Here is a 12526-nt window from a genome sequence, read left to right as displayed (position 1 = left end):
TCTGTCCCCGCCTCCCAGGACCTGCACACAAACAGCCCCCGGTACAGCAAAGGCTCCTACAACGACTTCAGCTTCGTGACGCACACCAACAAGGAGGGCGTTCCCATGCGCAAGGGCGAGCACCTGGGCGAGTTCAACCTAGGCTCCACCATTGTGCTCATCTTCGAGGCCCCCAAGGACTTCAACTTCAGCCTGCAGGCAGGACAGAAGATCCGATTCGGGGAGGCTCTGGGCTCCCTCTGAGCCTCCTGCATGGCTGCGGCTGCTGAGGGTCTTTTCAAGGGGACCTCTGAGGCTGTCTAGGGAGGGGACCGCAGGGTCTGACCAGGCAGGACCTGGGTGACTTCCGTCCCTGCTTCCAGGGTGCAGACAAAGTCGTCAGAGCCCATCATGCCCTACACCGCTGTCACCGCCCGCCCGCCCCCCCCACCCCCCCAAGAGAAAGCCTGGGCCAGGGTGATGGAGTCCCTCTTGGAGACTTTTTAACGTCTCGGAAAAACTGGCTCTTTTACCTCCCGGCTGAGCGTTCGGTTGGTCCCAATTTCCGTTCTGAGATAAGCGGTAGTTAAGGTACCTTCTTGCTGCTCGTCTTGTCACTGCTTTCTGGCCTCCGCCTCTGCTTCCCCTGCACAGGGTGAGGTGCCTCCTGGCACTGACTGTGGGCCCCACACCGGGGCCGATACTGCAGCTGCTTTCTGTCCCCGAGTTTGCTCCACCTTGCTTGTTGGGAAAGGCTGCCTTCTCTCTTTGCACTTGAGACTGAACACGTCACCTGCCAAGACTCTGCCAGCAGCTTCCAAGGGTGGCCTCTGGTGGCTCAGTGCTTGGCAGACCCTGGCGAGTGACCTTCTGGAGCTGGTAGGACCCATATCGACCCCCTGCAGTGGTGGCCCAGCTGGGACCAGGGTGAGCTTGTGTCCCCTCCCTACATCCAGGCCTGTGTAAATACGCAGAAGTTGCTGCTGTCGATCAGGGGCTTACACTGGAAACAAACGAGCCTTGTTGATGTCTTTGGTGTGTGACGGAGGGGGCTGTCAGTGCCTAGAAAACCTGTCCCCAAGTAACAGATACTAACAGGTACGAGGTCCTGAGGGGGGCGGGGGGAGGGCCAAGTTTCATGTTTCCTGGGGATGCTGTGAATTTCTCCTGCAGGAGAAGCCATTTGAACTTTTTCAACTGTATCAGTAGCACAGTATTTTTGTATGAAAAGTGGGAGACTTCTGAACAGTGATTCATTTAATTGCAACATTTTGAAATAAACTAAAGAACATTGCTGCTCTGCATTCTGTTCCTGGACGTGGTGACTAGCACAGAGCCCGCCGCAGGGCCTGGACCCGAGCGATGCAGGTGTGGACGGGCTGGCGCCGGGCCTGCAGCTCGTGGGCCAGCTGCTGGATCTGCACCTCCACCTGGGGGGACGGGGGGCCAGCTGAGAGGAAGCCCAGCCCAGGAGCCGTCCCAGCCGTCCCAGCCGCCCACGCCTCACCTTCCGCAGCTCCTCCTGAACCTGCTGCTCAGCTTCCTGGTCCTCAGCCCGGGGCTCCTCCCTGCTCAGCTCTAGCCACCGCCTCAGGCTGTGCGCTTGCCGCTGGCAGGACCTGCGGGCGTAAGGCAACTGCTGCCTGGCTTTGCCCAGGCAGAGCCTGGGGACAAGCACACCCGCTTCTGCCGTGGGCGGAGGCAGAGAGGCTCCCCGACCATCCTCAGCCTGTGCAGAGCAGGCCTTGGGGGACCCAAGTCCTTCCCTCCAGTCAAGGCTGCTGCCCATGTGGAGGCCCCCGGGCGTGCGGGAGGCTGGCCGTGGACCCAGAGGGCACATGCAGGGCACCATCCCGCATGAGTGACAACATACCACGCAGACCACTGGCTTCCAGGGGCACAGATGGGTGTAAAGTTCTGCTCAGCTCCTCCTGAGCATTACGCCCTCAGGTCCCTGAAGGTGAGACCACCCTGGACCTAAACGAGCTGGACTGAGCGGGGAGCTGCTCTGCCTGCCTGCGGGGCTGTCCCCGGGGACACAGCTCCCCAGTTGGTCCCCTCGGTGGGGCGGCACGAGTGCCGTGGTCTCACCTGAGGTTCTGCCTCGTGGTCTGGTAGTCCTGCAGCTGCTGCCGGATACCCTCAAGCTCAGCCTCCACGTCGCTGTGGCCAGTGCCCACAGGGGAACAGGCTTGATTTCGGCTAGCTTCCTGGCTCAGTCCAGGATGAGCCGAGCTGCCGGGGGGGGCGCCCCCTCTCAAGGCACTGACAGGCCCGCGGTAAACACCTGCAGGGTCAGAGCCAGGCCCAGGCCTGGTGCCCTTGAAGTCCTCAGGAAGGAGCAGGCGGGGGCTGGGGACACCGGCCAGGGACGGAGGGACCGGGGACGGAAGCCCAGGCGTCACCGGCTGGGCTGATCGCTGTAAAGGAGAGGTGAACACTGACCAGGGAAGTGGGCGGAAGGTGGGGAGCCGGGGTTCCCTGCGCCTGCTGGGGCCAGCTCACCTGGCCTTGCCCTCTTCTACACCCGACCCCGCCAGAGGGCCCCCACCACTGGAGCAGCCGCTGCCAGCTGTCCCAAGCTTTCACCCCTTCCCTGAGAAAGGTGCTCCAGTCCCCCTCCCCTCCCTCCTGGTGACGCCGGCCCCTGGAAGGACTCGATGCTCCCACCCTCCCTCCACCCGCTCAGGTCGCAGCCCTTCCGGCGGGGCCAGCCCAGGGCACACGCGCCTCCGCACGTCCCCGTCCCGACTCCTTGACTCTCACGTCACAGGCCCCAGAGTCGCAACCCCTCCTCCCTGTCACCCCTTCGGTTCTCAGGGGGTTACCTCCAACCTGTGCTGCGAACTGTCAACTTTGATCTGCCCTGACCTTGTTCCTGGAGGCCAGGCTCCATCTGTTGCTTTATCTCAGACCTGACAGGTTCAGGACTCACGCATCACCTGGGTCCCCAGCCATGTCTTCCCTCTCGCAGTAAAAGAACTCATTATTCCCCTGGCGGTTCAGGCTGGAAACCCAGGCACCATCCTGGACTCCTTCCCTCCCTCTCACCAAACCCATCAGCGCAAGCCCTGCCTGCCCTGCCTCGCACGGCGTCCACGCGCCGCGTCCCAGCCACAGCACCTTCTGCGGGACCCGCGTCCACAGCCTCTTGCGCACCTAACGTCCAGCTTCTCCCTGGGGCCTGCATGTCCCTCCCTGGTCCGCAGCTTCTGCCTCTGTGCGTGTGGGGTGTCCTTTGGTCTCCACCTCCGTGTAAGTGTCACGAGCAGGGGCCTCGGGGGCTGCTCCCTGCCGTGTCCCCAGGACAGTGGCCCCTACACTGGGTGCGTCTCCCGAGGCAGTGAGCACAGCTTTGGCTACGGCACCAAGTGTGCGAGAAAGCAGCAGCAAAGGCCAGGCCAGAACAGGCCCCGGGGGTCTTACCCAAACGGGTACTTGGGCCCCACGTGGTGCAAAGGAGGACGGGGGCAGCAGCTCTGGGCTGGGGTGCGCCGTGGGTGGTGGCTTCAGGCCAGAGGCGCGTGGCAGGGGGCTGCTTGGGTCCAGCGCTGACCGGGTGGGGCCCACTGGCCAGACCTGGTGTAGGCCGCACTCCCACAGGGCCTGGGACCTGAGTGGGGGAGCGGGAGGAGCCAGTCAGGCCGCGCCCCAGAGGAGCGGGAAGGAGGGGGGCCAGGCCCCAAGGCCCCAGGACTGCAGCACCTACCCCTGCCTGCTGAGGGGGCCGCACCCCAGGGGCGCCCGGCTCTGCAAGGCCTCTGCCAGGAAGCTTGGGCGTCGCGGCTGCTTCCGTGCCCAACGGGCAGCATTGCTGGGAAGAGACAGGCTGTCTCTCCAGGCTGCCCAGGGCCTGGGACTTTGTGGGTGCAGTCATCCAGCCCGACCCCTGAAACCCCTCGGGGAGACTGGAGGCCGGGTGAGCAAGGCCCTCGCCCCAGCTGCCTTCCTGGACGAGCAACTCCAGGAGCCTGCTGCCCGCGGGTGCCCCACTCACTGTCTCCCAGGAGCCAGGCACAGGCTGCAGCAACGCAGCGTGTGGGGCCGGCGTGTCCCAGAGGGCACCCGTCTCCCGGCTGTGACAGGAGGAGTGGGGAGACCACCAGGTCTGGTGAGGAGGGGCTGCCCGGGGCCCGTCTGGGAGGAATAGCGGCTGAGCCCCGGTTAGGGCCCCACAGAAGCGGGGGCAGGATTCTGCTGCACGGGGGGTTCCCAGTGGCTCGGCCGTGACCCCGGAGCCCAGTGTCCTTCCCATACTGTCCAAGCTCTGCCCCGGGAGGAGGCGAGCAGAAGGAGGTGAGGGTCGGGCTACTCACAGCTCCAGGAGCTGGGGGTCCCCAGGGGCTGATGCCAGGCTGTCCAAGGCTCCCCAAAGCCCACGAGGAGCTGGTGGCCTCTTAGTCTCCAGGGGAGCATCGCCAGCCCCGGCAGCAACGTGGCTAGGAAGCGGACGCTCAAACGTCACTCTTCTGCTGGGCTCAGTGGACACGGGGGACTGCGGCTCCCTGCCCTGGCCCAGCGCCTTCTGTTTCCAGAGCGTGGCACAGCGACGCACTGCGCGGTGGAGACTGTGGGCCGCCTGCAACTAGCCTCCAGTCAGGCGGTGCTGTGCCCGCCCGTGCCCCACGGGGCTGGGGATGGGGCGGTGGGGACAGCCCAGGCCCACCTGCACCTGCTGCTGGGCGTGCAGCTGCTGCCGGAAGGCCTTCGTGCCAGCTGCAAAACGCAGGAGGCGCTCAACACCCTCCCTGAGGAGCTGCAGGTGGTAGGCCTGCGCCGCCTGCTCCTCCCGCGCCTTCTTCCTCCTCGTCTCCTGCACAAGGCCCCGCCAGGCGGCCCAGGCCTCCAGGGAGAGGAGAGGTGAGGCCCAGCCTCCTGCTGAGGCCCCCTCCCACCGGCTGTGGCCTCTGCTGGGACGGGGAGCCCGTTACCTTCGCCTGCAGGGAGAAGGCCCAGAACCACAGGGCCCGCGCCGTGTGCTGCCGCTCGTGCCTCCTGTCCAGCAGCTACGGGCCAGAAAGGCAGTGTCCCCTTCAGGGAGACCCCCTCACGCAGCCCGTTACCCTCAGATCCCTCTCCAGCTGGGTCCGGCCCTGCCTGCCCTGAGGCTGGGCATCGAGGAAGCTGCCTGGGAAAGAATGGCCAGGAGCTCTGGGGTCAGGAGCAGGGGGCAGGACTCCGGACTCTAGGGAGGAAACGGACCGGACCCCTGAAGGGCCAGCGGGCGGGACACACGACGCAGTCTGCCTGGTGTCTCAGCAAAGCCTCAGTGAAGACCTAAAGTGCGTTTCCTATCAATTTCTACACGTTACCCTGACATCTTTTCAACAGGACACTGCAGGAAGGGACTTGGCCTTCGACAGGTTCCCAGGGAAGGAAGCTGGCAGTGCTGGGCAGTGGCTGGCGGGGCTGGGGGAGCCCCGGGAACAGGGTGAAACCAACATGAACTGGAGCGGGCCCGTGAGGGAGCAGGACTGGGAGGGGGCTTCTCCAGGATGCCCACCTGTCGTCTCCACTGGTGGAAGCAAGCCCGGCTGAGCATCTGGGCCAGGAGTCGGGCGGCCTGCCTCTGCTGCAGCTGCGGAGAGAGCACGCAGTGGGCTGTGGGCCGTGTGCTTGGGGCTGGCAGGTGCCCACACCCAGAGCCCCCGAGGGCAGCGTGGACTTCAGGCCCACTGGCACCTCCTCCCACCAGCAGGAGTCGTCCTGGATGAAGCCAAGGGCCTCCTGCACAGACGGGGTGTCCAGATGGCTCCGCAGCTCGCCCAGCGCTGACAGGCGTGGTTCAGATTGAACGGGTTCTCTGCCGAGCCACTGTCCACCTGGGGGACAGGCTCCCGAGGCTGCTTCCCCAGCCTTCACTCACCAACCAGAAAGGCAGCTTTGCACCCACAGGACCCCAGCCACCATCATCCACACTGGCTGCTTTGGAGTGCTTCAGGAAAGACCTTTCCTTGCCGGAACGCGGTCTCCTGGCCCAGACAGCCCAGCCGCGTTGGGGAGCTTGTGAAGCTGCCCCTCGCCTCACCCTCTTCCTGACGCAGCCCTGATGGTGCACCTTCCACCGGGCCAGGGCCTCCTGCAGCAGCTTCCGGCAGTAATGCCGCACTGCCCGCTCCATCTGCAGCCTCTGCTGGGCAGCCCTCCGGCTTCGGTCCCGCCAGCACCGAAACCAGGTCCTGAGACGGCCTGAGACAGGTCAGAGTCAGTCAGCTCTTGTGGAGGACGCACGTGGACCACTAGGGCTGTGCGTGCTAAGTCGTTCAGTCATGTCTGACTCTGCGACCCCATGGACTGTGGCCCGCCAGGCTCCTCTGTCCATGGGATTCTCAGGCAAGAAGACTGGAGTGGGTTTCCAAGCCCTCCTCCAGGAGTTCTTCCCAACCCAGGGACCAAACCTGTGCCTCTTGTCTCCAGCTCTGGCAGGCTCTTTACCACTAGCCCCCTGGGAAGCCCTCACGGACCAGTAAGCAACAGTGAAATTTAGAGGGTGGAGAACCTGGGCATGTGGGCGTGTCCTCTGACGACAGCTCCAGCCACCTTCAGAGGCTGCGCCCACCCTGACAGGAGCCAGGTCTGTTGATCGCCGGGCCCCCCACCCCACCCCCGAGCCATAAGCCTGTGCACAGCAGCCGCAGGCGCGCCAAGACCCCGCAGAGCCGCCTGCGAGCAGCCGCTGGGCTTGAGGCAATGGGAGGCAACCGAGGCTCAGCGGCCCAGGCAGCCCGAGCCAGGCAAGGGAGAAACCCAGCCCTGCTGAGCGCGTCCTCTGACGGCCGGGCTCCGCAAGCAGGGGGGTCGGGGCCGCACCCTGCGTGTCTGTCATGACGCTCGAGGGAGCAAGCACTCTGCTCTGGTGATGCTTTCCCTTTTGGACTTTTTCCTTTTCTTCAGCCTGGAGCTGTCGCACTAAGCGCTGCTGTTCCCCGGGTCCTGCTTTACACACGGATGTGTGAGCCTCACTGGACCCCCGGGACCACCTCCAGGGCAGGTCCTACTGTTCCCACCCTCAGCCGGCACACCGAGGCTGAGAGGAGGCCCTGCCCGAGTCACGCAGGCACTGACAAGCACGAGTCCCCACGACCCCTCGGCCCTGCTGCGTCCTCCCGCAGTCCCAGCCGAGCCGGGGACCACCAAGGTGTGCCCGAGACTCAGAGGCTCACTTATGCCAAGAAACAGCCCCACAGGTACGGTCTGCGCACGGGCTGTGACACCGCACGTCGTCAACAGCCCCCAGCAACCTGCACCAGCCCCAATGGACACAAGCCGAGGGCCAGCCACGTGCCACCCGTCTGAGGAAAGATGCTGCCGGCAGCCCGCGGGGGAAGCAGCTTCAGCTGTGCCGGTCACCATCCCCCCGCGGCCGCCTGACTCTCACGGTGCCGTGCAGCACCGGTGCCAGAGCTCCAGCCCAGCAGAGAGCGGGGGCGGGCTGAGCACGTTGTATCTTTCCTGGGAATGACTAGAAACATTTAGCCTTGGTTTCTAGGGTGAGGAGCAGTCTGAGGTCACAGAGGAGCATGCTGGACCCTGAGATTCCGTCCAGGAGAGCACAGATCTGTGTTCATTGACACAAGAACCAGTCAGAACCAAACCTGAGTGGATTAGCTTTTGTTTGGGAGCAATGCTATTAAGCCAATTTAACAACTTAATCCACTTTCTCTATGGTCCGATTTAAACCATTTCTCATTCGTTCTAACCAGCAGCTGTCTCCTCAGAGTGTCAGACATGCCCCCTGCAGACCCAAGGGCCCCTGTTTCACATCTCTCTCCAGCAGTGGTCCCCCCAGGCCACTGGAACGGCAGGTCATGGGACTGCCTGGGGCCAGCTGGACAGTCCCTGCTCCCCAAGCAGACAAGGAAGCAGGACCCTGACAGGGTGGGCCCGACCTGACAAGCAGCTGTCACGGGCAGAACGTCCCCATCAAACTGCCTCCAAGACCCCACTCCAGCTCCAGGTCTTTACCTCTCTGTAGATCTCAAGCCTGGGCTTTCGTTAATGGCAATAGGACAGGACGAGGGTGTGAAGATGCACTGGAACGCACAGTTTACGCCTCCCACGGCCACATCCACCCCAGAACCTGAGCTAACGGTGTGTGGAGCAACCGATGTCTGGAGTGGGGTGCGCCCTTAACCCAGTGACGACTGGTCTCCTAAGAAAAGACACAGGTACACAGACACGTGTGATGACGTGAGGAATGATAAGGCCGGAGTGACCTCATGTCTACAGCCTGCGGTGCAGCAAGGGTGGCCGGGAGCCGCCAGAAGCCAGCTGAGGCAGGGGAGAGGACCCCCCTGCCCGCCACCGCAAAGCCTTCGGAGGGAGCACGGCCCTGCCAGCACCTTGAGCTTAATCCTCACAGGCCTCTCTTCAGCTTCCACACTTTCGCCAAGAGAACGTACTGTCACAACAAACACCCGCTTCCAACAACGTAAGAGACGGCTCCACGTGGGCCTCACCAGATGGTCAACACCGAAATCAGACTGATTATATTCTTTGCAGTCAAAGATGGAGAAGCTCCATACAGTCAGCAAGAACAGACCAGGAGCTGACTGTGGCTCAGATCATGAACTCCTTATTGCCAAATTCAGACTTAAACTGAAAAAAAGTAGTAAAAAGCACTAAACCATTCAGGTGTGACCTAAATCAAACCCCTTACGATTATGCAGTGGAAGTGAGAAATAGATTCAAGGGAGCAGATCTGACAGACAGAGTGCCTGAAGAACTAGGGACAGAGGTTCGTGACACCGTACAGGAGACAGGGATCAAGGCCGTCCCCAAGAAAAAGGAATGCAGAAGGCAAAATGGCTGTCCAAGGAGGCCTCACAAATAGCTGAGAAAAGAAGAGAAGCAGAAGGCAAAGGAGAAAAGGAAAGATATACGCATCTGAATGCAGAGTTCCAAAGAACAGCAAGGAGCGATAAGAAAGCCTTCCTCAGGGATCAAGGCAAAGAAATAGAGGAAAACAACAGAATGGGAAAGACTAGAGATCTCGCCAAGAAAATTAGAGATACCAAGGGAACATTTCATGCAAAGATGGGCTCGATAAAGGACAGAAATGGCATGGACCTAACAGAAGCAGAAGATATTAAGGTGGCAAGAATACACAGAAGAACTACACCAAAAAAATGACCCGGATAACCACGATGGTATGATCACTCATCTAGAACCAGACGTCCTGGAATGTGAAGTCAAGTGGGCCTTAGGAAGCATCACTATGAACAAAGCTAGTGGAGGTGACAGAATTCCAGCTGAGTTATTTCAAATCCTAAAGGATGATGCTGTTGAAGTGCTGCACTCAATATGCCAGCAAATTTAGAAAACTCAGCAGTGACCACAGGACTGGAAAAGGTCAGTTTTCATTCCAGTCCCAAAGAAGGACAATGCCAAAGAATGTTCAGACTACTGCGCAATTGCACTCATTTCACATGCTAGCAAAGTAATGCTCAAAATTCTCCAAGCTAGGCTTCAGCAATATGTGAACTGAGAACTTCCAGATGTTCAAGCTGGATTTAGAAAAGGCAGAGAAACAAGAGATCAAATTGCCAACATCCGCTGGATCATAGGAAAAGCAAGAGAATTCCAGAAAAACACCTACTTCTGCTTCACTGACTCTGCTAAAACCTTTTATTGTGTGGATCACAACAAACTGTGGAAAACTCTTAAAGAGATAGGAATACCAGATCACCTTACCTGCCTTCTGTGAAACCTGTTTGCAGGTCAAGAAGCAACAGTCAGAACCAGACATGGAACAGTGGACTGGTTCAAAATTGGGAAAGGAGTACATTAAGGCTGTATATAGTCACCTGCTTTTGAACTTCTATGCAGAGTCCATGATGAGAAATGCCAGGCTGGATGAAGCACAAGCTGGAATCAAGGTTGCCAGGAGAAATATCAATAACTTCACATACGCATTTGACACCACTCTTTTGGCAGAAAACCAAGAGGAACTAAAGAGACTCTTGATGAAGGTGAAAGAAGAGAGTGAAAAAACTGGCTTAAAACTCAATATTCAAAAAAAGATCATGGTATCCACGACCATCACTTCATGGCAAATAGATGGGGAAACAGTGGAAAACAGCGACAGACTTTATTTTCTTGGGCTCCAAAATCACTGTGGATGGTGACTGCAGCCATGAAATTAAAAGACGCTTGCTCCTTGGAAGAAAAGCTACGACACACCTAGACCATGTGTTAAAAAGTAGAGACATCACTTTGCCAACAAAGGTCCGTCTAGTCAAAGCTATGGTTTTTCCAGGAGTCATGTATGGATGTGAAGAGTTTGACCATAAGGAAGGCTGAGCACCGAAGAATTGATGCTTTTGAACTGTGGTGTTGGAAAAGACTCTTGAGAGTCCCTTGGAATGCAGAGATCAAACCAGTCACTCTAAAGGAAATCAACCCTGAATATTCATTGGAAGGACTGATGCTGAAACTAAAGCTTTAATACTTTGGTCATCTGTTGAAAAGAGCCAACTTATCAGAAAAGGCTGGGAAAGACTGAAGGCAGGAGAAGGGGATGACAGAGAATAAGATGGTTGGATGGCCTCAACGACTCAATGACCATGAGTTTGAGCAAGCTCTGGGAGGCAGTGAAGGACAGGGAAGCCTGGCGTGCTGCGGTCCACGGGGTCACAAAGAGTCAGACATGACTGAACCACCACCATCTAGCGGGCCCCACTTACCTCTACGCAGCACCAGCCGGGCCTCCCTGACAGCCCCATCCGCCTGCTCTCGGAAACACACCTGCACAGACACTGCCTCTCGCCACTCAAGCAGCACCTGAGGGGCAGAAGCACAAGAGTGTGGCCACGGCACGTCCCCACTTCCTGGGGCCACCCCGGCTCTGCGGGTCGCTCCCCATGGAGTGAACGGCATTCATGTGGGCTCCAGGAAGTGCCCGCCGTCCATATAGACCCAGGCCACCATGCCCAGGCCCCTCGTAAGAAGCCCTGTATCCCAGGCGATGGGCCCAGAGGAGCTGAACTTCACACAGTGCCGTGCAGACGTCAAGTCTCACTCGGGCTCTCATCCTATTTGTTAAGTGGAAGCTTCATGTCACGTACGCTTTCATACGTGAGGCAGACGTGAAGTCACAGAAACAGGACAGGGGGTGCCTGCCGCCTGCTCCCCACACAGTCACGAACTCCACTCCCCAGAGGCCTCCTCCCTTCCGAGCCCCGACCGTCCTTCCAGAGCAGGGCACTCACGCCGGCCTCTGAACCTCCCTGAGAGCAGATCGGACACTGACCACGTGGAACTGCTGCTCGTCCATGGAGGCCCCAGAGCTGCCAGGACCGGCCCCGGGCTCCCAGCAAACTGCCTTCTTCTGAAACGCCCCCGAGTCAAGGGCCACCTCCATCACGGTACGTGCGTCCTGTCACATGACGTGACTTGTTCCCACAGCCATGTACCCCTCAGCCCGTGGAGCCAGGGCACACCAATTCCTGCCAACCGTGGCCAATGACCTCACATTCCCGGATGCTCTGCGGAAAGCCCCCGAGGCCATGAATCCCAGAAGGCCGAAGAGCAGCAGGGGTCAGGGAGGCCTCCCCGCTGTATGTCCGTGCTGATACGAGGAGACGGAGGTGTGGTGTCCCAAGGGAAAGTTCCACGTGTGTGGGAAGCCCTGGTTCTAGGGAGAGCTGGTTCACAGTCACTATGCGCCCTGCCTTTGTTTTAGGGATGTTAGTTCAGAATTCAGGGAAAGCAGCGAGTAAACAAGCCCGCCTGCCGGCCCAGCTGCGTGTGTGCAGAGGGGCGCTGTCTCTTGCTCTGCGCTCCTCACTCTGTTCACGCCTCTGGAGGCACTTCCAGGCCGCCCCCTCGCAGGAACACGGCCCCAGCCCCCCAGGCGACCAGCTGGCCCCCAGGGCTCACCTTGGAGCACAGAGTCCTTCTGTAGTGAGCTGCCGCCTGGGACATCTTTTTCGTTTCGTCCGCTTGGGCCACAGTGTTCTCTCTCCAGCGATGTAACACACGCCTGTGGGCACACGTGGGGACAGGGTGACCTGGGGGTGGATAGTGCGAGGCTCTTCTGCTCGGTCGTGAATTGAGGTCTCCCCACACCCAAGCGTGTCTGTTGCACGGACGATTCACGTTGACTGCACACCCCACACACGGCTGAGCAGTGCCGTGGGTGCACCACGGGCACCACGGCCTTGTGCATTGAGGCGCCACGGGGAACACAGGGCTGCAACCCGGTGACAGCGACAGAGGTGCTGCATCTGCGGTGAGAGAGGTGCAGCCGGGAGGAAGGAGGAAGCAGCCTGCAACAGCAGGTGCTGAACAGACCGAGGCGGGGAGGAAAACAGCGGAGCCGAGGGGCGCGAGGTGCAGACACTCCCAGAGGCTAGAGAGAGGCCTAGAGCAGGGGGTGGGGGAGGGCACCTCCCGCAGGTCTGAACGGGGCAGAGAAAGGTGCTCAGATGAACAAGACACGCAGGAGATGGCGCAGGTGCCTCCCAGAGGCCCTGCTCAGCACACAGCGCGGGTTCAAGACACATGAGGCCCCAGTGAACAGCACCAGTGTTGGAAACACCGAAGC

General features: G+C 60.1%; 2 protein-coding genes across 4 annotated transcripts in view; one reads left to right on the top strand and one right to left on the bottom strand.

Moving 5' to 3' along the window:
* The window catches only part of PISD (phosphatidylserine decarboxylase), a 28006-nt gene extending 26751 nt beyond the window's left edge, over positions 1 to 1255 (top strand). For all 3 annotated transcript variants that reach the window (XM_052654369.1, XM_052654367.1, XM_052654370.1), the window contains one exon: positions 19 to 1255. In XM_052654369.1, coding sequence (XP_052510329.1) covers positions 19 to 243 — 225 coding nt within the window. In that variant the 3' untranslated portion in view covers positions 244 to 1255. The remainder of the gene's footprint in view (positions 1 to 18) is intronic.
* Positions 1251 to 12526, bottom strand: part of SFI1 (SFI1 centrin binding protein) — an 83964-nt gene continuing 72688 nt past the window's right edge. The window contains 14 exon segments of the mRNA XM_052654476.1: positions 1251 to 1409; positions 1487 to 1598; positions 2071 to 2142; positions 2183 to 2189; positions 2267 to 2399; positions 3406 to 3592; positions 3689 to 3793; positions 4296 to 4558; positions 4646 to 4822; positions 4911 to 4985; positions 5483 to 5557; positions 6008 to 6168; positions 10665 to 10761; positions 11860 to 11962. Coding sequence (XP_052510436.1) covers positions 1305 to 1409; positions 1487 to 1598; positions 2071 to 2142; positions 2183 to 2189; positions 2267 to 2399; positions 3406 to 3592; positions 3689 to 3793; positions 4296 to 4558; positions 4646 to 4822; positions 4911 to 4985; positions 5483 to 5557; positions 6008 to 6168; positions 10665 to 10761; positions 11860 to 11962 — 1672 coding nt within the window. The 3' untranslated portion in view covers positions 1251 to 1304.

Source organism: Budorcas taxicolor, chromosome 17 (assembly GCF_023091745.1).
Source record: "Budorcas taxicolor isolate Tak-1 chromosome 17, Takin1.1, whole genome shotgun sequence".
In the NCBI taxonomy this organism is placed as follows: domain Eukaryota; kingdom Metazoa; phylum Chordata; class Mammalia; order Artiodactyla; family Bovidae; genus Budorcas; species Budorcas taxicolor.
Note: the sequence above shows the minus strand (reverse complement) of the source record. Positions and strands in the feature narration are given on the sequence as shown.